Below are 25217 nucleotides of genomic sequence, written 5' to 3' on the forward strand. Positions count from 1 at the left end.
TTACAATCTATATTAATGACTTAGATGAAGGGACCAAGTGTAATGTATCCAAATTTGCTGATGATATAAAGCTAGGTGGGAAAGTAAGCTGTGAGGAGGACACAATCTGCAAAGGGATATAGACAGGTTAAGTGAATGGGCAAGAAGGTGGCAGATGGAGTATAATGTGGGGAAATGTGAGGTTATTCACTTTGGTAGGAAGAATAGAAAAACAGAATATCTTTTAAATGGTGAGAAACTATTAAATGTTGGTGTTCAGTGAGATTTGGGTGTCCTCGTACAAGAAACACAAAAAGTTAACATGCATGCACAGCAAGCAATAAGGAAGGCAAATGGCATGTTGACCTTTATTGCAAGGGGGTTGGAGTACAAGAGTAAAGAAGTCTTACTAAAATTGTACAGGGCTTTGGTGAGACCTCACCTGGAGTACTGTGTACAGTTTTGGTCTCCCTTTCTAAGGAAGGATATACCTGCATTAAAAGTGGTGCAACAAAGGTTCACTAGATTGATTCCTAGGATGAGAGTGTTGTCCTGTGAGTAGAATGGGCCTACACTCTCTGGAGTTTAGAAGAATGAGAGGTGATCTCATTGAAACATACAAGATTCATACAAGAGATTGTTTCCCATGGCTGGAGAGTCTAGAACTAGGGGGCATAGTCTCAGGACAAGGGGTCGGCCATTTAAGACTGAGATGAGGAGGAATTTCGTCACACAGAGGGTTGTGAATCTTTGGAATTCTCTACCCCAGAGGGTTGTGGATGCTGAGTTGTTGAATAAGTTCAAGGCTGAGATAGATAGATTTTTGGACTCTAGGGGAATCAAGGGATGGGGGGGGGGGGGGGGGGGGCGGGGTGGAGATCAGGCAGGAAAGTGCAGTTGAGGTCGAAGATCAGCCATGATCTTATTGAATGGCGGAGCAAGCTCGAGGGGCCATATAGCCTAATCCTGCTCCTATTACTTATGTTCTTATGTTTTATATAAAGGGTTAGCATTGCTTCTGTATTCTATGCCTCTATTAATAAAGCCCAGGATCCCATATGCTTTTTTAACAGCCTTCTCAACTTGTCCTGCCACCTTCAAAGATTTGTGTACATACGTCCCCCAGGTCTCTCTGTTCCTGTACCCCTTTCAAAATTGTACCATTTAGTTTATATTGCCTCTCCTCATTCTTCCTACCAAAATGTATAACTTCATACTCCTCTGCATAAAATTTCATCTGCCATGTGTCTGACCAATTCACCAGTCTGCTATGTCCTCCTGACATCTGTTACTGTCCTCCACATTGTTTACTACATTTCCAAGTTTCGTGTCATCTGCAAACTTTGAAATTATACCTGTATACCCAAGTCCAGGTCATTAATATATATCAAAAAGAGCAGTGGTCCTAATACTGCCCCCTGGGAAACATCACTGTGTACTTCCCTCCAGTCTGAAAAACAACCGTTCACCACTACTTTCTGTTTTCTATCCCTTAACCAATTTTGTATCCATGCTGCCACTGTCCTTTTAATCCCGTGGGCTTTAATTTTGCTAACACGTCTATTATGTGGTACTTTATCAAATGCCTTTTCAAATTCCATATACCCAACATCAACTGCACAACCCTCATCAATCCTCTCCATTACTTCATCAAAGAACTCAATCAAGTTAGTCAAACATGATTTTCCTTTAACAAATTCATGTTGACTTTCATTTATTAGCCCATACTTTTCCAAGTGCCAATTAATTTTCTCCCAGATTATTGTCTCTAAAAGTTTCCCCACCACCGACATTAGGCTGACTGGCCTGTAATTGCTGATTTATCCTTCTCCCCTTTTTTGAACAGGGGTGAACATTTGCAATCCTCCAGTCCTCTGGCACCGTTCCCATTATCTAAAGAGGGTTGGAAGATTGTGGCCAGAACCTTCGCAATTTCCACCCTTACTTCCCTCAGTAACCTAGGGTGCATCCCATCTAGAGCGGGTGACTTTTCTATTTTGAGTACTACCAATCTTTTATGTACCTCCTCGTTATTTTTATAGAGCATGAGGTCTCAGTTATGAACGCTGGTCTATGTTGAGTTAGCTGGTCCTTGCCAGGATCACTCATTGTTATCCAGTAACCCCTTCTGGAAAGTGCACCTGTAGACTTCTAGTGAGAACAGGAACGGCTGCGATGTTCCCCCACCCAATCTTGATTTAATTCATACATGAAGGACAGGCACTTGGCCAAGTCATTGGAGGATAGTTGTTGACTGAAGAACCATAACCCAAGTGAGAGGTAACACCTTAAAAGAGTCAAGCAGGGGGAGAGAAAAAAAATCAAAGTTCTACTTTGCCATTTAATTTCTTACATCTGTGATGTAAACATACCGAATGTTTGTTCTATAAATACAGTAAACCACATAAAAACATTTAGTTAAGATAAAGCCATGTACCTGTATTTGTACTCACTGAATCGCATTTGCTGGGCTTTAAGTTTGGAAAGCAACATTTTCAAAATTTTTATGAAGATGAAGAAATTCATCTGCAGGAAAGAATGAAATGCTGGTCAAAATACTATTAATTGCTTTCACCTACAATGACTATTATGATGTGTGCAAATGAGGCAGCTATTTTGCACACACCATAAATAACCATGAGTTGAATGATCAGTTAATCTGTCTTTTTGGCAGTGTTGTTTGAGGGAGGAATGTTGGTCTGGTCACCGGGAGATCTTGCTCCTCTTGACAAATAGTGCTCTGGAATCTTTAATGTTCACCTGAACCACTGGAACACGCAGATGGTGCTTTGTTTTAACATCTTCTCCAATAAAAGGCACGTACCAACAATATACCCTTACTATGACATTGGAGAGTTAGGAGTGGGGCTCAGGACCACATTATTTGACTCAGAGGTGCTACCTCCCAAGCCAAGTTGACACAGCTAATGTAAGGAAATAGCACAAATATTTTGAGTTTTGTTTGCAAAATGTTAGATTCAGTTTCTTCAATGGTACCGACAGTTGTCACAAAAGTGAAAAATATATATATTATTTCTGATAAAGTGACAGAGCCGACAGATGCAGGCCGCAGGCAACTGTGTAAAAGCAGAGAACTACACAAGCTCAGGTTGAGTCCAGTACTCAGCTCCTGATTTTCAAAGAGCCCTCCTTAAACTATATCATGGGAACAACACTTTTCCTGAAAAGTAACAGTACAATAGTATATTTGGAACAATAACGGAGACTCTCAGGTTTCAGTCTAAAAATACTGCCAATGTTATCAGGGGGAGAGAAAGTGAGTGAATACACCATTTATGTACTTTCCAGTGCTGACTAATCAGCGAGTCACCTGGCTGCCCCTCCTGGTCATAGTTTGTGGCATTTAGGATGGTTTATGACTTGTTGATACCCTACATCCCAAACCAGAGTTTACCAATTGAATGGCACCATTATTCCGGAGACTAATCTGTCTCTGCGGTATGCACTTATAGTTACATAATGTAGTCTGCACCAACCCCCGCCAGGTGAGCAAGAAGCGATTATCCCAAGTCAACAACACGTGACATGTTACATGTTGTTGATTTCGGTGACTCCCCAATCAAAGTGAATGACAGATCATCAAGGGGTCTCCCTAGCAACAAGACTGAAGGATTCTACAAAAACAAATTCATAATGAGAAGAGTGAGGTACAGTCAGGTGACAATGCACAAGTGACTGCCCATCCATCAGAGCATGAAATTAAAGGATGGGTGATAACAAACCTGTTTAAAAATCTTACTTGTATATATACTGACAATAAAATGCTTCAATACTTACTATAATTGCAAATATCACTGGTCCCCTGATGATCCACCAGATGCCCATGTGCCTGTTGGTTCCCCAGCACCTAATACATGAAAATATCACTAGTAAATGTAATCATAATTTCTGTTTAAATATTACCTCTGAGGAATAATTTTTAAAAATAATTCATTGTCCCACTGTTGTAAATTCAGTCTAATTTTCTCCCCATGTCTTTTAATCTCTAACGGTGAAATATGTCAGTACTTCTTACACTGTGCTCCTCTTTGCTGTATGTGTACACTCTTGTGTATACGTTGGTGTTGGTGTACATACATGTCACAGTCAAGTTCTCATTGTTTGATGCTTGGATCATTGGTTTCACTATCTATTATGTTAAAGAAGAATATTACTGTGTTAAGAACTGTAAGCATCACCTTGTACTCAAATTTTAAAAGGCCACAGTTACACCCAATTGAAAATGGCTGGCAACATTTCCTGCTTGACATGCTGACTTGGCCATTTAAGTGCCATGACATCAGACAGGGCAATCGACCCAGAACATACTGTCCAGTTGTCATTGCAGTCGTGATGCATCTAGAAACTGTTTGGGAGCTGTCCTTCTTAAGGTGGTCTTCATTTAAAAGATGAAGACAACTCACTTGCATTGCAACTTACCAACAGTAACAGGTCATGGTGTGTATATAATCGTTCTGTCCAACACATTTACTATTTCCTTAATTGAGAAAGATTAAGGGCTAAAACCTATAGGGCGCTAAATTGGGCCGTGTAGCACCCATTGTTTCGGCACTACACAGCATCTCTAACATCCAAGATGGCGTCTTGGAAGCACACGCACGTTTCCAGCGTGACGTGCGCCGGATGCCACCTTGTTATAGGAGTTAGCCCACCCGCAAATACCGAATGTTGGAAGCATGTAAAATAGGGAGAAAATGCGTACAGTGTGCAACGCTGATTTAAAGTGATAGACACCATTTTGGACCTTAACGCTCAACTCAATGCACAGTCTTAACCCCAACCATCTGACCGTGTCTTAGAGTGCCTGGAGGAACCCCCCACCAACGCTATTTAAGGGGGCCATACAGGTGTTGCAGGTTAGTTGCTGGATTATTGCTTGTGGCTGCCGGTGGAATAGTAAGTGTTTTTTGAAGCTCTCTATACTTACTGAGAGTTCCTAGAGTACATTTAAGAGTGGTTTGGCAGGTACTGCCTTACGGTTCGGGAAGTTATAACCGTTGTTGAACAACATTCCTGGCAACCATGGGCAGTCTGCCTGGGCTCCCGCTGGGCATTGAGCACAACTGGGAGCATGCAGAGAGGCCACGCAGAGCAGGTCAAGCTGCGAGGAGATGGAGGACGAGGAGGCGCAGGGCACTGAGCAGGAGGCCCTACCTAATGAGGGCCTTCCGGGACCAATTACCTCAACATGACCGAGGAGGATTGCGTCTGACGCCTGAGGTTCACCGAGGAAGCTGTGACCGAGATCTGTCAACTGGTGTGACCACAACTGCAGCCTCAGATCAGGGCGAGGACAGCATTGCCTGTGGCTGTGAAGGTCACTGTGGCGCTGAATTTCTACAGCTCAAGATCAGTTCAGGCCTCTGCTGGCGACATGTGCAACATCTCACAGTATGCAGTGCACTGCTGCATAAGGGAGGTCACAGACGCACTGTACCACATGAGGAACAGGTTCATCACCTTCCCTCTCAACAGAGACAAGCAGAACGAGCAAGCACGGGGGTTCGCCCACATTGCTGGCTTCCCCATGGTGCAGGGTGCCATTGACTGCACACATATTGCCCTGCATGCCCCGCATATTAACTCAGCCGTCTTCGTCAATCGAAAGGGCTTCCACTCCTTGAACGTGCAGCTGGTGTGCGATCACACACATCGAATCATGGAGGTCGATGCCCACTACCCTGGGAACAGTCACGACGCCTTCTCATGGGGCAGTCCAACGTGCCAGCTATCTTTCATCCGACTCAGCAAGTCAAAGGCTGGCTACTGGGCGACAAAGGCTATCCCCTCACACCATGGCTCATGATGCCGGTCAGGAACCCACGCACAGCAGGCCTATAATGAGAGCCATGCTGCTACACGCAACATTGTGGAGCACACCATAGGCCTCCTCAGCAAAGCTTCCGCTGCCTGGACCGGTCTGGAGGAGCCCTGCAGTACTCCCCTGAGCAGGTGGGCAGATTCATGGTGGTCTGCTGTGTGCTGCACAATGAGGGACCAGCCTTTGCCACCAATGATTGGAGAAGACCCTGAGCCAGAGGTAGAGAAGGAGGAAGAAGCTGAAGAGGAGGAGGAGGAGGGGGTGGAGTCAGAAGAGGAAGTGGAGGAAGACTTAATGGTGCAACAGGAACCACACGCCTTGTCTGTAAGGACTTGCGTGCTCACCTGATCCGTGCCCGCTATCAATAATGTCAACTACATCCCCCAATTCACCAACAATCCTACACTCCCCATGTTTCCGCTCCCACAGACAATCAAATCGCCCTCCATCCAATTACACATTGGTTTCCCCCTCAGCTCATTGCATAAATAAAAACCACCACCAAATGCAAATTCATAGTCTCATTTATCAATGAATAAATGAAATTATGCAAACAGAACAGAACTATTCACCCTTGTGCATTCCCTTAGTTTCTGTTGTTCATATGCCTTTACCTATCCTAGTGCTCCTACGAGGTGCTTCCCCAATGGCTGGAGCATGGGTGGTGGGACGCTGCTGGCCTTCAATGGGGGAGCATGCAAATGGCCTCGGAGGACGACATCGAGCAGCTCTGGGCCGGGAGAGCCCGGCTTCAGACTACACCATCTCAGCATGGGCTGCAGCATTCTGGCCTGGCTGGCCAATAGGCAACAACAGGGGCACTGGCAGAGTAGCAGGGGTGGGAGCAGGAAGGCTGTCATTTTGAGAGAGGACAGCAGGTCCGACTGCCATGGTGCCACTACCACTCTCGGGGCGGCGCCTCAGCAATCCTGGTGATCAGCTGGAGAACGGATTGCTGGAGTGCTGCGACGCCCTGGAAGCTCCGTTCCACAGTGGTCCCCAGGCCCACAATAGCAGCAGTCTGAGCTTCCAATGCAGCAGTCTGAGCTGCAAATGCAGCAGTCAGACCTTGGATGGCAGATCTTTGTGCTGCAATGGAAGCTATGACGTCGGCAATCAGACACTGCATCATGGTGGGTTCCACAGGTGTGCTGTTGGAGGTGACCGCCCGTTCCATGTTGGGAAGGATGGGCTTCAAGCTCTGCACAAAGCTCTGTGCTAAGTTGGAGCTGGACTCCTCCCTGCCCCTTCTCATTGTGTGCAGGCTTTCCAGTGCACCAAGCATTTGGTGAGGTACGCCCATCAGCCGTCTTCTGTAGCCTGGCCCATCGCAGTCCTCATCTGACTCCTCTGCAGCAGAACTAGTGAGCGACCTCGCTCTCCGGCAAGCTGTGGTATCCATTCCCTCCGCCCCGGCTCCTGCGCACTTGTGCTCAGTGTCTCACCACGTGCCGATCCCTCTTCTAACCTAACCTCTAAAGGACACGCAGTATCAGTCTCTGAGCTGGTGGAAGCGAGTGTCAGATCGAGTGACGGTGTGACTTCAGTGTCCTCCTCCTCCTCCTCCTCCCCCTCCCCCTCCTCCTCCTCCCCCTCCCCCTCCTCCTCCTCCCCCTCCCCCTCCCCCCCCTCCTCCTCCTCCCCCTCCCCCTCCCCCCCCTCCTCCTCCTCCTCCCCCTCCCCCTCCCCCTCCCCCTCCCCCTCCTCGGGCGGTGCCGCCACGCGTTCTTGGGTATCTGCAATGACAAAGGGAAACAGGTTGAGTTGTGGAGTGGGGAGAGGAGCAAGTAAGAAGTGTGTGCTGACAGCATCTGCAGCACGTGAGTCAGAAAAGATTATGGGAGGAGGGAGATGTGGGAAAGGAGGAGGAGCATTAGATATGCAGGGACCCCCTTCATCGGGACCTTTGGTACGGCATGTTGTCACGGCTGCAGCGACGGCCCACCCAATGATCTGAAGAACTGTCTCCTGTGAGGACGTGTAAACGTCCCCGTCCACCCTCAGGTCCCTCCTGCTGCAGGCTGTTATGCGCCACCTTCTCCTGCAAGACAGACGACAATGTATCAGTGAATATCCTGAAAGGTGTGTGAGTGATGTGCCTGTTGAGGTTGAATAGCTGCCAGTTTGTGTGACCTGTGTGTGGTGGTTGTGTAGCTTACGAGTGTGGTACTATGTGAGGGTGAGATGCAGCATGCCGAGTGCAACATTGTGTATGGATGGGCAGTGTTTGATGGTGGGTGTGTGTTGGGGAGTGTGATGCGTGGAGCAGTGGTGCAGTCGGTTGGATGTGCCACTTGACATTTGCATTCACTCACCTTGACCACTCGTGTCAAATCATTGAACTTCTTTCAGCATTGCACCCACGTGTGTGGTGCAATGCTCCTAGCATTTACTTCCTGCACTGCAGCCTGCCAATGCCTGCGGAGCTGCAGTCTGGAGGGTCTCCTGCCACCCTGCGGATACATGTTGGCCCTCCTTTTGTCCACCCTTCCACCAGGGCCTCCAGTGCATCATGGAGCCCTCTCTCATGCCGGTCCTGCTATACTCGTGGCCATCTTTCCCTCTTCCTAGTAAACTGTGTACCTGCCATTTGAAATGTGCACCTTTAAGAGGTGCAGGCTGCTGATGACGTGCGCTGTGCACGCCCCATTTCCAACTTCCTCATTCTCCGTGCAGCCTCTCAGCAGTGCGGGTAGCACTGGCTGCACGGAGATATCATGGTCAGTAGCAGGCAGCATGAAGTTCACATGCTGCCTGCATAGGGGCTTATTGGGCGCAGGGTACTAGCACATCACGCTACCCCTGCCCGAAGACGGCCCTTATCGAATTTTTCCCCCATAGTGTAAAGTATCTCCAAGGTTGAAAAGAGTAAAATGTAAGGCTGGGTATATCAGTGATTAGGTGATCCCAAACTTGCATTTCAAAGTCTGAAGATCGTAGTAAGAGGAAAAGACTGAAGGAGGTAAAGAGCTCTAGAGTTTGAGGCCCTGGAAAATAATAAGGAGACTGTGCAATGAATCTTGATTTCAACACAGTGAGGATGTGGGGAAGAGGAAGATTGTAGGCCATTTTCAGTTGGATGTTACTGTGGCCTACTAGACAAATAACGTTTAGCAGGAACAAGGAATAAAAGCTCAGAAGAACACTCTCCACAGCAATATTTACGAGATAGAGAGAGACAAGAACATCTGTGATGATGTGAGAGAGAGAGAGAGAGAGAGAGAGAGAAAGGCTTGAGGTGAGAGAGGGATCATCGATCAGATGATAAACGTTTTCTTGAATCCTATCCAAGAGTGTGAGAGAGTGTTGGAAGGTTGGAGTGTGTTTCAAGCATGTAAAACAATACTTTAGTTCAATTATTAACTATTATTATTATAAAGAAACACATTTTTTTCAGAGTCTTACCATTCATTCTCATAGATAACCTTTGATATTGTCCAAGGTATAACAAATAATAGTGGGCAAACTGAAAGAGAAAGATGTTAGTTTTTGAGTTGTATCAACACTTGCTTCATGAGCTGTGGAAGTAAGCTACCCCATGGCCACTGAGTCCTGGTGTGCAGATTCAACTGCAATGCATACCTAGTCAAACTTGACCATTATGTTCAGTGGGTGTTTCTTAAAACTGGAGAACTTAAGCAAAACCTTCACATGAGGCTAGAAATTCCGGCCTCTAGGGGTGGAAGTGCAGAATCCTCCTTAGAGTGGCAGAGCAGCACCAGGTTACCACTCCGAGTTACCAGTAGGAAAGTGGGGCTGGTGTCTCTGCTGCACCTTTACAGGCAAGTTGACCCCCCACCAGGATTTGGGGCGGGGTCATGGGGAGGCCAAAGCAGCACTGGAAGTCCTGCTCTACTGCACCTCCACCACCCTGAATGGGTTGATGGAGTTTTCAGCTTAACATTTCTAATTCTGCTGATTCTACTCTGTAGATGTCTTATAAATGTAGGATAAGATATAGGTTGAAGATGCTACAAAGCAGTAACATGTCATCAGTGTTCAATATCACCTCAACCTCCAAAATGGATTATATTATTGAAATACTCTGCAGCCCATGTTATTCTACGTGACACTAGGATGCTCTCTGTCATGCTCACAAGTCAATAGATACAAGGGCAATTTTCCTCTCCAGGCCCACACTGAATGCTCAACAAGCACAGTGCACTACAGGGTGGGAATTTAACAACAACTTGCATTTATATAGCACCTTTAATATAAGAAAATATCCCAAGGCACTGCACAGATACATAATCAGATAAAAATTGACACTGAACCAAAGAAGGAGATATTAGGAGGGGTGACTAAAAGCTTGGTCAAAGGGATGGTTTTAAGGAGTGTTTTAAAGGAGGAGAGAAAGGAGGAGAGGAAGGTGGAGAAGTTTAGGGAGGGAATTTCAAAGTGTAGGGTCTAGAACGCTGAAGGCTTAGCTGCCAATGGTGGGGTGAATGGAGTGGGGGATGCAGAAAAAGCCAGAGTTGGAGGAATGGCATTCTCGGAGGGTTGTAAGGATTGAGGGGTTACAGAGATAGGGTGGGGAGATGCCATGAAGGGATTTAGACATGAAGATTAGAATTTTAAATTTGAGGCGTTGGGAGACTAGGATCCAATGTAGGTCCATGAGTATAGGGGTGATACATGAGCAGGACTTGACAAGGAACAATAAAGATATCAGGTATCTAAAATTTAAAGTGTCACGAGAGATTATGGAAGTTGTGCTTATTTTCTTTGGAGAAGAAACTTCCGGGTAACCTAATAACAAATGTCATGTAGCATACTGGCTGTTGTAACAGATCCATTCCCCCCATCCTCCAGTGAGTTGATCTGACACAGAGTCCAAGGTGTTTTGATAGGCATTATTCTAACACCAGGCTTGTCTGGAATGAAAAGTAGATCAGTGTCAGTCAAGCAAAGGTTGCAAGCAGGAACATAGGGCTAACGGAGGTCACTGAGGTAGCGTGGACAAGACTGTGGAGGCATTTAAGGTGAGCGTAAAGGTCCTGAAATAGATTTGGAGGAGCACGTGCAGCCCAGTGAAAACAGGTGTGACGGAAGTGCAGGACTTTAAGGGAGTATGGATAAGGGCAGCGGCAATCTAAATGAGTTGCAAGTCATGAAAGTAGAAGCAGAAAGCCAGCCAGAAGATTATTGGAGATGTTGAACCTCGAAGTACTAAAAGCATGGATTAGAGCAGGGGTGTCCAAGGTTTCTATTTTCAAGGGCTACATGCGCATATATCACAAAGAAAGGACTTGCATTTATAGACCACCTTTCATAGCCTCAGGATCTCCCAAAGTGCTTTACAGCCAATGAAGTACTTTTGAAGTGAATTCAGTGCTGTAACATAGGAAACGCGGCAGCCAATTTGCACACAGCAACGTCCCACAAACAGCAATGAGATAAATGACCAGATCATCTGTTTTCGATGTTGGTTGAGGGACACTGGGAAGAACGCCACTGCCCTTCTTCAAAATAGTGCCATGGGATCTTTTGTGTCCACCTAAGAGGACGGATGGGGTCTCATCTGAAAGGTGGCACGTCCGACAGTGCAGCGCTCCCTCAGTACTGCCCTGAAGTGTTAGCCTAGATTATGTGCAGTGGGACTTAAACCTGCAACCTTGAGAGTGTCATCACTGAGCCAAGGCTGACACCTTGCCATTCCTCATTGAGAAGTGGCTGTGTAGTTTTTCTCTTGTCAAGAAATTACAGAGTTGTATGAAGTGAGGCCTGGGAAGAGGTCACTTGCCTCAACCTGAGAGTTCAGGAGTGGTAACTAATATCAGTGGACGTAACCAAAAGGAGGAAAAGCAATTTTAAAACAGCAGATAGGTGAGGTGAATACAATTAAGACTTGAATTTGAGTTTCACTTACCCCATCCTATTAGGATGTATTGTTTTAACAATCCTTTCTCTGAAAGGACAGCCAGGACTATCAGTTTATGAAGATAAATTCCTTCCACCAAAAGCCAGAAGAAGTTGGCGCCAACAAAATAGTGCATGAAAACCTGGGCCATCTTGCATCCATTTGAAATCTGGAGGAGAGAGAGAGAATACAAACTTCACTCATAACTGTTTCAATGAGGATGATTTTAGGAGCCAAATGCGGGTGTGTTGGGGGTGGGAGGCCTCCAAAAATTGTGCAAATCCCGTTTGGGTTTGGAAGCCGGTTCCAACCCACTGGCTTCCGAGTTTCTCAGGGACCCACCTGTGTGCGCGCAGGCGACCTGAAAACGGAAGTCCCGCCGGCTTAAAGAGCTAAATGTACCTCATTGAGGCACTTAAGGCACTTTACCTGTGATAGATGAAGGGATTAGAAAGATTTTTAACTTACATGGGCGGCTTGCCCACTGCTTCTAATTCACGCCTGGTCAAACCAGGCATGGAGGGCCGGATCAGGGAACAAGAAACAAAAAACAAAATAAATTAAATAAAAAAACATGCAATGAAGTGAAAACACTAAAAGCACCTACCTTTGAAACCTGCTCCGATGTCTCCCTCTTCACCCTCCTGATCTTCCCCCGAACTCCCCCTGATGTTCCCCTGATCTCACCCTCCCGATCTTCCCCGGTCTTCTAGTCCAGCGCTGGATGACATCTCCATCTCTCTCTCTCTCTCTTTCCCACTCCTCCCCCTCGCGTTGCAACTCCTGACGGCAGCCAGCCTGTCAATCAAGCTAGCTGCCGGGCACGAAACCCAGAGAGGATGTTAACCACAAGCAATCAACGTGCGATTGTGTCAGAAACGATAAGTTTGGTTCATGCGGGTTTGCCACATGCCCAATCGCCCCCCCACCCACCCCCCCACTGCCATCCCGCTTCCCCACTAATATCGGGGCCAATAAGTCTTTAAAATAGGCAGCAAAAATTCAGGTTCAACTTGGTGATGTTCCAATACTCGCCAATGAGGGCACTGTCAGCTTAGTAGGCAGCTTTTGGGTGGACTCACTTTCCTCAAACTCAGCTGTTGTGCTACCACATTGATTGTGGGGATAACACACTGCAGCAGAGCTTTAATAGTGCAGTTAATATATTTTGTTTGTTTTGTTTTGAGACACCTAGGTGAAGGGTCAAAGCCCAGAGTGAAAGACTGGGCCTACAGTGTAAGTTTGAAAAGAAGAGATAAATCAAGGAGCATTGGTTAGGTGATTAGAAGCTTGGGTTTTAAAAGCCTACAGATTATAGAATTCGATTTCTAAATGGGATAATTATATTGCAGGACACTGCACCATAACACTGCTCTTGTCTTTAATGCTTCTTCAAAAAATGCCTTAGTGAAGAATAGACTGTTTCTTTAAATGATTGGCTTTAAAGGACTGGAACTTTTTTGGTCTGCGTGGCTCAGTATCACACCAGGCACTGCTTTGTATCCTTTTTATAATGTAAGGCAAGACTATATAGAAAATGTATAGTGCAGGTTGGAGTGTGCTACAAAGAGATGCTTGAAGAGTTTATTGCTAGCGAGGGACCAACAGATGCTCTATCAGAAGGTTTAGGCCATCAGATAGCTTTATGGTGGGAGAGGGGAATCCTCTGTATGACAGATTGCTGTATTAAGGTCAGTAGTGAATTAAATGTCAGTCTTGGGCTGTAGACTAATGTCTTTTAAAACCACCATTTCACTTGGGACATTGAACAATCATAAGAGAGAGACAACTGTACAAACAGGAAAAAAAAAGAGAAATAGAGAAAGATTCAGAGAGTTACAGGTGGAGAGATGGACACTGACAGAAAAAAGGTGAGACCAGCAGAGATTACGGAGATTTTATTGCTCTAGGATGGTTTGAAATTCTATCCCAGAAGACACAGGATATCTGTCGCTTACCTCAGTGTCGAAAAATGTCTTCCATCCCATTTCATCATCTGGATGTTTTGAATAAGTGTTATTCAGAAAAATATCTTTTATGAGGACTGCCAGTGCTCTCAGAATAAAGGAAGCAAATAAATTCATATGGATGTAGTTTCGAGTACAATGTAGCTTCCTATAGACAAAAGGAAAGAAACCCAGATTGTCCAGTTATCAGAGTTCTCTTTGGGTTAAATCTAAACTGGAAAAAAATGTAGCTTCCATACAGACAAAACAAAACAAGCATTCTCTTAGAAATACCTCGAATACCTTTGCTCCAATATTTTCCTATGTGCTCTAATTTTAATAGGTTCAATAAAATAAACACACAGTGAAAATCATTGGCCTTGGTTATTAATTTATGCAATACTAACAGCATTTGCTAGAGCCTCTGTAAACTCTGAACAGCTGTAAAAACAACATATTTGAGCTTATTTCACTTTCCTCGGGTACATGCTTTAACTTGGAGGCAAAGTGCACAATCTGGAACACATTTCTGTTTTACCAGTGGGAACAGGAGGAATATTTATATCGTAGGGAGGACTCTTCTTCTATAAGGTCTAAATGGGGAATGCTTTTTGGAATGCATCCAAGATTGGTTCGTAGATCAAAATATTTCTTGTCCAATAAGGAAATAAGCATTACTTAATCTAGTCCAAAGAAATAAAATGGGACAAATAACCATTGAGAGATTAGGTCATTTTCAGGATGGCAATCTGTAACTAGTGGGGTGCCGTAGGGATCAGTGCTGGGGCCTCAACTATTTACAATCTATATCAATGACTTGGATGAAGGAAGTGAGTGTACTGTGGCCAAATTTGCTGACGATACAAAGATAGGTGGAAAAGTAAATTGTGAGGAGGACACAAAGTGTCTGCAAAGGGATATAGATAGGTTAAGCAAGTGGGCAAAAATTTGGCAGATGAAGTATAATGTGGGAAAATGTGAAGTCATCCACTTTGGTAGGAAGAATAAAAAAGCAAAATATTATATAAATGGAGAAAGACTACAGAATGTTGCAGTACAGAGGGATTTGGGTGGCCTCGTACATGAAACACAAAAGAAAAAGCATACAGGTGCAGCAGGTAATTGGGATGGCAAATGGAATAATGGCCTTTATTTCAAGGGAATGGAGTATAAACGCAGGGAAGCCTTGCTACGACTGTATAGGGTGCTGGTGAGGCCACACCTAGAGCATTGCATACAGTTTTGGTCCCCTTATTTAAGGAAGGACATACTTGCATTGGAGGCGGTTCAGAGAAGGTTCACTAGGTTGATTCCGGGTATGGAAGGGTTTTCTTGCAAGGAAAGATTGAGCAGGTTGTGCCTATACTCACTGGAGTTTAGAAGAATAAGAGGAGATCTTATTGAAACATAAGATTCTGAGGGGGCTTGGCAGGGTAAATGCTGAGAGGATGTTTCCCCTCATAGGGGAATCTAGAACTAGGGGGCATAGTCTCAGAATAAGGGGTCACCCATTTATGACGGAGATGAGGAGAAATTTCTTTTCTCAGAGGGTTGTGAACCTTTGGAATTCTTTACTCAAAAGAGCGGTTGAGGCTGAGTCATTGAATATATTCAAGATGTGGAGATGCCGGTGATGGACTGGGGTTGACAATTGTAAACAATTTTACAACACCAAGTTATAGTCCAGCAATTTTATTTTAAATTCACAAGCTTTCGGAGGCTTCCTCCTTCCTCAGGTAAATGTTCAGGAGCTCCTCGAAGCCTACGCATTTATACATATAGAACAATACATGGTGTTTACAGAATGCCCCTGCAACTGCCCGTTGCCAAGGCAATCACCGTGTTCAGACAGAGAGGTGTCACCTGCAGAACCCCCGAATACACATTCAACAAAAAAACAAACAGGAAAAAAAACAGAGAGAGGCAGAAACATCCGGAAGGCAGAGAAAGCCAGCAAATGACCCATTATATTAAAAACAGATAACATTTGTTCGCTGGTGGGGTAACGTGTAGCGTGACATGAACCCAAGATCCCGGTTGAGGCCGTCCTCATGGGTGCGGAACTTGGCTATCAATTTCTGCTCGACGATTTTGCGTTGTCGTGTGTCTCGAAGGCCGCCTTGGAGTACGCTTACCCGAAGGTCGGTGGATGAATGTCCATGACTGCTGAAGTGTTCCCCGACTGGGAGGGAACCCTCCTGTTTGGCGATTGTTGCGCGGTGTCCGTTCATCCGTTGTCGCAGCGTCTGCATGGTCTCGCCAATGTACCATGCTCTGGGGCATCCTTTCCTGCAACGTATGAGGTAGACAACGTTGGCCGAGTCACAGGAGTATGAACCATGCACCTGGTGGGTGGTGTCCTCTCGTGTGATGGTGGTATCTGTGTCGATGATCTGGCATGTCTTGCAGAGGTTACCGTGGCAGGGTTGTGTGGTGTCGTGGACGCTGTTCTCTTGAAAGCTAGGTAATTTGCTGCGAACGATGGTCTGTTTGAGGTTGGGTGGCTGTTTAAAGGCGAGTAGTGGAGGTGTGGGGATGGCCATAGCGAGGTGTTTGTCCTCATTGATGACATGTTGAAGGCTGCGGAGAACATGGCGTAGTTTCTCCGCTCCGGGGAAGTACTGGACGACAAAGGGTACTCTGTTGGTTGCGTCCCGTGTTAGTCTCCTGAGGAGGTCGATGCGATTTGTCGCTGTGGCCCGTCGGAACTGTCGATCGATGAGTCGAGCGTCATATCCCGTTCTTACTAGGGTGTCTTTCAGCGTCTGTAGGTGTCCATCGCGTTCCTCCTCGTCTGAGCAGACCCTGTGTATTCGCAGGGCCTGTCCATAGGGGATGGCCTCTTTGACGTGGTTAGGATGGAAGCTGGAAAAGTGGAGCATCGTGAGGTTGTCCGTGGGCTTGCGGTAGAGTGAGGTGCTGAGGTGCCCGTCTTTGATGGAGATTCGTGTGTCCAAGAAAGAAACTGATTCTGAGGAGTAGTCCATGGTGAGCTTGATGGTGGGATGGAACTTGTTGATGTTATCGTGTCGTCTCTTTAGTGATTCCTTGCCGTGGGTCCATAGAAAGAAAATGTCGTCGATGTATCTGGTGTATAGTGTTGGTTGGAGGTCTTGTGCAGTGAAGAAGTCCTGCTCGAACTTGTGCATGAAAATGTTGGCGTATTGGGGTGCGAATTTGGTCCCCATGGCTGTTCCGTGTGTTTGGGTAAAGAATTGGTTATTGAAGGTGAAGACATTGTGATCCAGGATGAAGCGGATGAGTTGTAGGATGGCTTCCGGAGATTGGCTGTTGTTGGTGTTGAATATTGATGCTGTCGCAGCGATGCCGTCATCGTGGGGGATACTGGTGTATAGTGCCGAGACGTCCATCGTGGTGAGAAGTGTTCCTGGTTCAACTGGTCCGTGGGTACTGAGTTTTTGTAGGAAGTCTGTAGTGTCGCGACAGAAGCTGGGGGTTCCCTGTACGATGGGTTTCAGGATGCCCTCGATGTATCCAGAGAGGTTCTCACACAGGGTTCCGTTGCCTGATACGATGGGACGTCCGGGTGTGTTGGCTTTGTGTATCTTTGGGAGGCAGTAGAAGTCTCCCACGCGGGGATTACGTGGGATGAGAGTGCGTAGGATGCTTTGAAGGTCTGGATCGAAGGTCTTGATCAGTTTGTTGAGCTGGTGGGTGTGTTCTTTGGTCGGATCTGCGGGTAACCGTCTGTAGTGTTCCTGGTTGTCCAGTTGTCGGTATGCTTCTTTGCAATAGTCTGTTCTGTTCTGTATGACTATGGCTCCTCCTTTGTCCGCTGGTTTGATGACGATGTTGCGGTTGGTCTTGAGAGCGTTGATGGCGTTGCGTTGTGCTCGGGTGACATTCTGGACTGTCTTCTGAGTGCGGCTGATGAATCTGGCATTGACGCATTTCCTGACAGCTTGAGCATACATGTCCAGCTGAGGGCAGCGACCCTCCGGAGGAGTCCAGTTTGACTCTTTCCTCTTCGGTTGCTGTACCGCGGATCCCTCTGTCTGCTGTTCCGGATCGTCGATTGTCTCATTGGGTTCGCTGCTGAAATCTTGGGGTTTGTGGTAGAATTCCCGGAGCCTCATTCTCCTGATGAATTCCTCTGTGTCCGCCGCGAGACTAGTGGGGTCCATTTTGGTAGTGGGGCAGAAATTGAGCCCTCGGCTGAGAACTTCGATTTCGTCTGGTTGAAGGGTGTGGTCGGATAAATTGACAATAGACTTCCCTGTGGTTGCAACCGTGGTACCAGGGGAAGCTTGGTCGTTGCTGGTGGTGATGCCGAGTTTCTCAAGCTTCCTGCTCTTGGTTTTCATGTAGGCAGCGTAGTTCCGTTGCCTCGTCTGTTTGGCGGTATAACGTAGCTGGTCTGCTGTGTCCTGAGTACAGGTTGAGAGTATGGACTCTATCTTGGTTTCGAGATTGTGGCGTCTGCTGTAGAGTTGGTGTATGAGATGGTTGCGGAGTGTGCGAGAGGTACGGCGGCAGAGTCTCTCAGCGTAATCCGAGTTGTATGTGGACTTGAGTGGGTTCGTGATCTGGAGTCCTTTCGGGATCTTGTCTGCTTTCTTGCAGCTCTGTAAAAACTTGATGTCTGTGTCTAAATGCGCGATCTTCTTGGATATCCTTTCCACTGTGAGCCGGCAGTTTGTGGTGTCGATGGTAGTCATGATGTGGAGATGCCGGTGATGGACTGGGGTTGACAATTGTAAACAATTTTACAACACCAAGTTATAGTCCAGCAATTTTATTTTAAATTCACAAGCTTTCGGAGGCTTCCTCCTTCCTCAGGTAAATGTTCAGGAGCTCCTCGAAGCCTACGCATTTATACATATAGAACAATACATGGTGTTTACAGAATGCCCCTGCAACTGCCCGTTGCCAAGGCAATCACCGTGTTCAGACAGAGAGATATATACGAATATATTCAAGGCTGAGTTAGACAAATTTTTGATCAGCAAGGTAGTCAAAGGATATGGGGAACAGGCAGGAAAATGGAGTTGAGGCCAGAATCAGATCAGCTATGATCTCATTGAATGGCGGAGCAGCTTGAAGTGCCAAATGGCCTACTCCTGCTCCTATCTCTTATGTTCTTATAAGTAAGAAGAGTAGCAGATAACATAACCAGAAATAGTAAGAGTTCTTATTAGCATATAAAAAGTAAAGGAATGATTAAAGGGAATGTAGGATAGCTCAAGGATGAAAGGGGGATCTAGTTGTGGAAGATGAAACTATGGCAGAGATAGCACATGAATGTTTTGCATCATTTTTAAAAATGAAGGTGGAAGTGGAAGAAGGATCTAGAACAATCGTTGGAGATAACTGTAGAAAAGGACTTGATCTGAAAATATTAACAGATAATGAACTGGGCCCTGGTGGCATGTACACAGTCCTGTTGATGTTAGTCAGAGAGGGGATAATAGAATCTCTGGCCACAATTTTTCAATCCTCCTTAGATATACAAATTGTGTCATGAGACTGGAAGGTTATCCAATGTTTGTTCAAAAATGGAGAGAAGGATAATTTGGTAACTATAGACCAGTTAGTTTAACATCAGTTGTGGCAAACTCTTCGAATCAATAATTCAAGATCAAATCAGTGAGCGTTTAAGAGATACATGGGCAGCCAACAGAGAATGGAAACCTTTGTTTGACAAATTTAGAAGAATTTTTGGAAGACGTGACAGATTGGATAGATGAAGGGAATGCAGTAGATGCAGTGTGTGTGGATTTTCAGGTGGTGTTCAATAAGGTGTCTCATTGGAGGCTTGTTGTAAAAATTCAACTGTATGGTACAAGAGGAAATGTGGTATCATGGAAAGAAAGTTAGTTGATAAATAGAAAACAAAGGGTTATGGTTAATGAGTGGTGCTCAGACTGGAGAAGGGTTGGAAGTGGTGTATTCCAGGGGTCAGTGCTTGGCCCACTTTTGTTCTCGATACAGATGATTTAGACTTGGATATAGGGAAGACAACATTGAAATTTGCTGAAGGTATAAAAGTAGAGGATTTATCAAACAGTGGGAAGGACTGTCTAAGATTTCAGGAAGACATAAGACATTAGCAAACAGTTTTGCAATGAATCATTGCATCTTTTAAAGGAAGAATAGATAATTATTTGAAGCAGAGGAAGATACAGGGCTCTGGAGAGAGAGCAGTGAAGTAGGATTAGTTTTGCATTGCTCCTGCAAAGACAATCCTTCCCACTGTTTGCTAAATCCTCTACTTTTGCATAGATATGGTGGGCAAAAATTGTTCTAGTTTGTACTTTACAATTGGTCATTTTTGTGCTCATCAAGGACAGGGATGTTGGACAATAGAACTGAGATTCCCAATTCATGTCGAACTGTATAAAGAATGAACTTGCATTTATATAACACCTTTCACATTGTTTCACTTGTAATACAGTAATACATTGTCATAAACAATACAAGTGGGCTACAAACACTTTAACAATATCACTCAGACCCCGAGATGTGTAACTGCCTTGTTACACTGTGGAGTTTTACCTTTATAATATCAGAAAAAGTTATGGCTTTGTACCATTTTCTCATTTTTCTCTGTTTTCATGCCAATGGGACTGTCATGGCTGATGCAACAGACAGTTGTTTCCTCTGTACAACACATTGTTAGGATAGAAGTGATATTATCCATGTGATTCAGTCAGAAATGGCAGTGGGCTTTATGTCACTGGCTAATGTAAGGGATATCATACAGTACTAATTGTTTATGCCTACAATTATATCAATATATCCTTGCTTCACGTTATAAAACAGTCAAAAGATTAGCAGTAAAGCTATAATATTAACCCAAGCACACTCTAAGTGTGTTCAATGAGCAGAGAACAGACCTAAGCCACAGAAGTATCAGCATGGCCAGTGAGAGTGAGGACAACGAGAGCGAATAACCCACGGTGTAGATCAGTTGTAGGGCTTTCAATAATCCATGCTGATTTTCCTGCAAAGAAATGATATCACAAAACAACACAACACGTCATTAATAAGAGCAGCATGGGCTGTGCTTCCCTGTAGCCCTGAATAACCGGCAACAAGCTTATCCAACAAATACAAAAGAGTTTCTTCCAAATGTGTATTGAGAAATCTAGGTGAAGGGCCAAGCCTCATTATTTTTTAATTAATATTCATTCTTGGGACATGGGCATCGCTGGCCAAGCTGGCATTTATTACCCATCCCTAGTTTCCTTTGAGAAGATGATAGTGGGCCTCCTCTTGAACCATTGCAGTCCTTGTGCTGAAGGAACTCCTACAAAGCTGTTAGGTAAGAAGTTCCAGAATTTGGACCCAGCGACGATGAAGGAACAACAATATATGTCAAAGTCGGGATGGTGTGTGACTTGGAGGGGAACTTGGAGGTGATGGTATTCCTGTGCACCCGCTGCCCTTGTCCTTCTGCGGGTTTGGGGAGTCAGGAGTCAGGCAGAATACTCAGCCTTTGACCTGCTCTAGTAGCCATGGCATTTATGTGGCTGGTCCAGTTCAGTTTTTGGTCAATGGCGACCGTCAGGATGTTGATGGTATTGCAATTGAATGTCAAGTGGAGGTGGTTAGCTTCTCTTGTTGGAGATGGTCATTGCCTGGCATTTGTGTGGCACGAATGTTACTTGCATAGCACAAGATGCTATCAAAGTTAAAAAGAATGTGAGAGAAAATGAGGTAAGTCAAGAAGTAATTCGGAGACGTCAAGGTTGAGCTTTAAAAGTTTATAGATTGTAGGCGGAAGATTGATGGAGATGAGAATTACACAGTTCTAAGGCCATGGGAAAGAGTGATTTGGAACAGAAGACAGTGGAGTACCTTTTAATTATATTGCTTGAGGGAATTTGTCTTCATGGAAAGGTGTCTAAAAACCTTTTCTTGTTTGGAAGAGAGAACAGTGTAGTATGTTCATGATGACGATGTACTATATAACTTTCAGAGAAGGTAATTCTAGCAAAAAATCTGCCCGCCCCCAAGCATTTTTCAGAAAACCTTGGGTACTGTGCCCCTGATGTTCCGATATACACTGGAGGCAGGTGAGGGTCTGTTTCATCAACGCATACCCAGAAAATTACCTCCACTGTGTGTAAAAACTCGCTAATATACATTGATGAGTTACCTCCTTTCATTATGTCATTTAACAAACATAAAAAGGTTTTCAAAACATTTCTTTATCAAGATATTGCTCCTTAGTACATCAGAGACCTAGAGAAGATGTTTCCACTTGTGGGGGGAGTCCAAAACTAAAGGCCTTAAATATAATAAATCCAATAGGGAATTCAGGAGAAACTCCATTACCCAGAGAGTGGTTAGAATGTGGAACTCGCTACCACAAGGAATAGTTGAAGCAAATTGCATAGATGCATTTAAAGGGAAGCTTGATAAACACATGTGGGAGAAAGGAATAAAAGATTATTCTGATAGGGTTAGATAAAGAGGGGTTGGAGGAGGCTCGTGTGAAGCATAAACACCGGCATGGACTAGTTGGGCTGAATGGCCTGTTTTTGTTCTGCACATTCTATGTAATTCTACGTGGTATGCATTTGTACATTAAAGTGCGTGAACCTTTAAACATTAAAATAAATCCCCAATCTCAGCAATGTTAGTGACAGAAATTCTACCATAATTATCACTGTGATCGATAGGTTCCTGCTCCTAATCACTTTCCAGTGGTTCCTTGTGGAAAGTGTGGATATGGGATTAAGTTCACATCAGTCAAATAGCTTGACGGCACTCACTGCCTTGACTCACACACAAGAAATGACCACTTGGTACTGAAGGGCTGCCAACACCCATTGAACAGTACAGCACCGGAAATTCAATCGTATGGCAGTGGAAGCATAGACCAACCAAACTGTACAGCAACAGAACTGTACAATAGGATGAGTCAGCACTTTCATGAGAGACCGAGAACAAATCTGAATAGATCTTTTTCAAAACTTCAGCAGATGTGACCAATATTCTACAGTCTGTTTGAACATGCATGCTGGAACAAAGTTAACAGTTTCAGAAGTCTTGGCAGGATGAAATGCAGATAGAATTGTACATTTTCTGAATCTTTCTGTAATACTGTTATCCTGCACTAACCAATGGTATTGGTGGCACATGTCAGTGCTAGGATGGAGTCAGTACCCAGTTTTAATTTCCTGATGAATAAACAAACAGGAATTTCCGCTTCAAAACAAATTTACAAACATTCTGATGGCTTACCTTTTGCTGGACGTCCTGGTTGTCTTCGGAGCATTCAGAATGGTCCCGCCAGATAACAGTAGAATTTGAGAGTGTCATCCAACTACCATTGTCCAGGCAGTACCTGTAGACCCTTCTTGTACTTCCTGCAAGGAAGAAAAATGAGGTCGTCAGGTTGCGCTTTGAAAGTCTGTAGATTGTAGGGAAAAGATTGATGGAGGTGAGGAATTACACAATTTTAAGGCCCCGGGAAAGAGTGATCTCCTGGAATGGTTTTGATCACCTGAGGGGGTTGGAGAGCAGTTTTCCAGAGTATTTTTTCCCTTCATGATGGTAATATCCCTGGCGTTGGCCTTCGTTTTTTTCTCTTTTTTTGCCTTTCCCTGGAGATTACATGGCTATATGTGGGTGGGGGTGGGGGGAGTGTCTAGTCCTGATGCTTCAGCCATCATGAGGTGTGGGGCAGGCTTGATAGACCAGCTGGTCTTTTTCTACTCATCAATTTTGTATGTTTAATACATAGTACTAACAAAGAAAATTTGCTGTCGGTAAAATCTCTCCTTAGTGGGTAAATGCAGCACTTGATGTGGTACTGAGCCATCCAGACTAAGAAGCTTGGTTCTGGTTGGTGTGGAGTTAATTCATTTGAGTTGGGGCAGCAGTAGAGAGGTGCTTCAAATGGGCACTGCGCCTTGGGTTATGAATAGACATCGTGGCCATCTCTGATCACTCGAAAGTTGGTTTGTGTGCATCAGGCTCAGCTGTGATGGCTCCAATGCTTAAATAATCTGCCGACACTCACTATGAGGGATCACACATGAAGAAAGGCAACTTGTGTGAGATGTTGGATGGCTGCTTGAACCCGTGGAATATTACTCTTCCGCACATTCAGGAGAGGAGGGGAGAGCTTTGGATTTTGCAGGTTCTTGGATGGCCCAGATGTACCAGTACATGGTGTCATGCAACGGTAGGAAATACCTGTGATCCCACATTATTTTTGCTCATCAACTTAGCTAGGACTTGGAATGAAGCAAAATGAATTTGGGGGTGGGGGTGATGCAGTAATCCATGGTTGCCTTATTTCGTATTAATGCACCAATGTGTACATATTAATTTTTAAGCTGCCTTTTCTTGTAATGAATTCTGTAATCAGCCAATTTAATGAAATGAGCTAATCACTGATGCAGAATCTAGGAGCACTCCTGCAGAGGAGAAGTTATGAAAAGATTCTGCATAATCTGAATATTACATTGACAGCAAGACATTTTAAGTCTGGGAAAAAAATGACATTTTAATGGTCCAATACATTCTAAAATAATAGTGTGAAGAAGCAGCATGTTGGAGCATGGCACACTGCACCGTGGAGTGATGGGAAAGGTGGGCTTTATTTGCCACTCCAATGAATTCATGATCTGTGTAGCATTTCTGCGGTTGGCATCAAGTAAAGCCAGGGAGGAAATCAAATGGGCAGTCATCGCCAGTTGCTCTCTGTTTCCTGCCAAAGAGTGATGTTGGTAGGCAGCTGGCAAGGGCTCATTGCCTTAAGATGCATTGCCTGCAGTTGGCGCAGAGCTCAGTGGGGACAAAAGATGAAAATAGAGAGATACTCAGATGTAGACTAAGAGATTCCTAGAAATAGAGTGAAAATTGCATAGAAGATTACCTGGTTTAATCCAAGGGAGATACCAGGGGCAGGGTTCTGACACATTCCCTGGGTACGATTCTGGCCAGCAGACAAACTGGTCAAAAGTTTCGTTACAAAATATTCCTATTTGGAAGCAAAAATATGTCCATTATTGAAGCTGTTGCAGACAAGCTGTCTCTAAGAGTATAATTTAAAAGGAAAATAAGAAACAGAGTTTTACAGCTGATAAACTTCTAAATCTCAGACTTGATTTTGTAACTGATCTTTCTTTGCTGATTATTCATTTTGGATGAGATGTTAATGAACTGTCTGCCTGTTTCAATAGTTCAGGTGGACATTAAAGTTACTCATGGCACTTTTCAAGGAAGAGCAGGGAGTTGTCCTGGTGATCTGGCCAACACTCCTCTCTCAACCAACATCTCTACAGCCACTTCATTTCAAAAGTAATTCATTGGGCGTGTAGCATTTTGAGATCTTTACTAAATAAATTTAAATCTTTTTAAAGAAGTATTATTAATGGGATCAGGTGGTGTCGCTGGTTCACCCCTGGCCCCTGGCTTGAATCCTGCGTAGATTCCTAGGAGGAAAGCCTCCTCTCTGTGCCTGCTATAAAGATTTCAAGTGAAATGAGTTTGGACAGTTTCAGTCCAAATCCTAGCAGGGGCAGATCCACAGCATAAACTGTACCAATTGGCAATAATCACATGGAAAACCCATGAGGATGGCTGTTGTAAGAAATGGAATACCAGAGGG

The 25217-nt window shown here is 44.8% G+C and overlaps 1 protein-coding gene across 1 annotated transcript in view; it reads right to left on the reverse strand.

The window, feature by feature from the left end:
* Positions 1-24815, reverse strand: part of LOC137341321 (glucagon-like peptide 2 receptor) — a 37930-nt gene extending 13115 nt beyond the window's left edge. Inside the window, exons 1-9 of the mRNA XM_068004448.1 lie at positions 24812-24815; positions 24483-24587; positions 22841-22965; positions 20485-20591; positions 13640-13796; positions 11691-11850; positions 9227-9287; positions 3778-3847; positions 2417-2505 (exon numbers count right to left, since the gene is read on the reverse strand). Coding sequence (XP_067860549.1) covers positions 2417-2505; positions 3778-3847; positions 9227-9287; positions 11691-11850; positions 13640-13796; positions 20485-20591; positions 22841-22965; positions 24483-24587; positions 24812-24815 — 878 coding nt within the window. The remainder of the gene's footprint in view (positions 1-2416; positions 2506-3777; positions 3848-9226; positions 9288-11690; positions 11851-13639; positions 13797-20484; positions 20592-22840; positions 22966-24482; positions 24588-24811) is intronic.
* Between the last annotated feature and the right edge of the window lie 402 nt (positions 24816-25217).

The sequence above is a fragment of the Heptranchias perlo genome, chromosome 23 (genome assembly GCF_035084215.1).
Source record: "Heptranchias perlo isolate sHepPer1 chromosome 23, sHepPer1.hap1, whole genome shotgun sequence".
Taxonomy (NCBI): Eukaryota; Metazoa; Chordata; class Chondrichthyes; order Hexanchiformes; family Hexanchidae; genus Heptranchias; species Heptranchias perlo.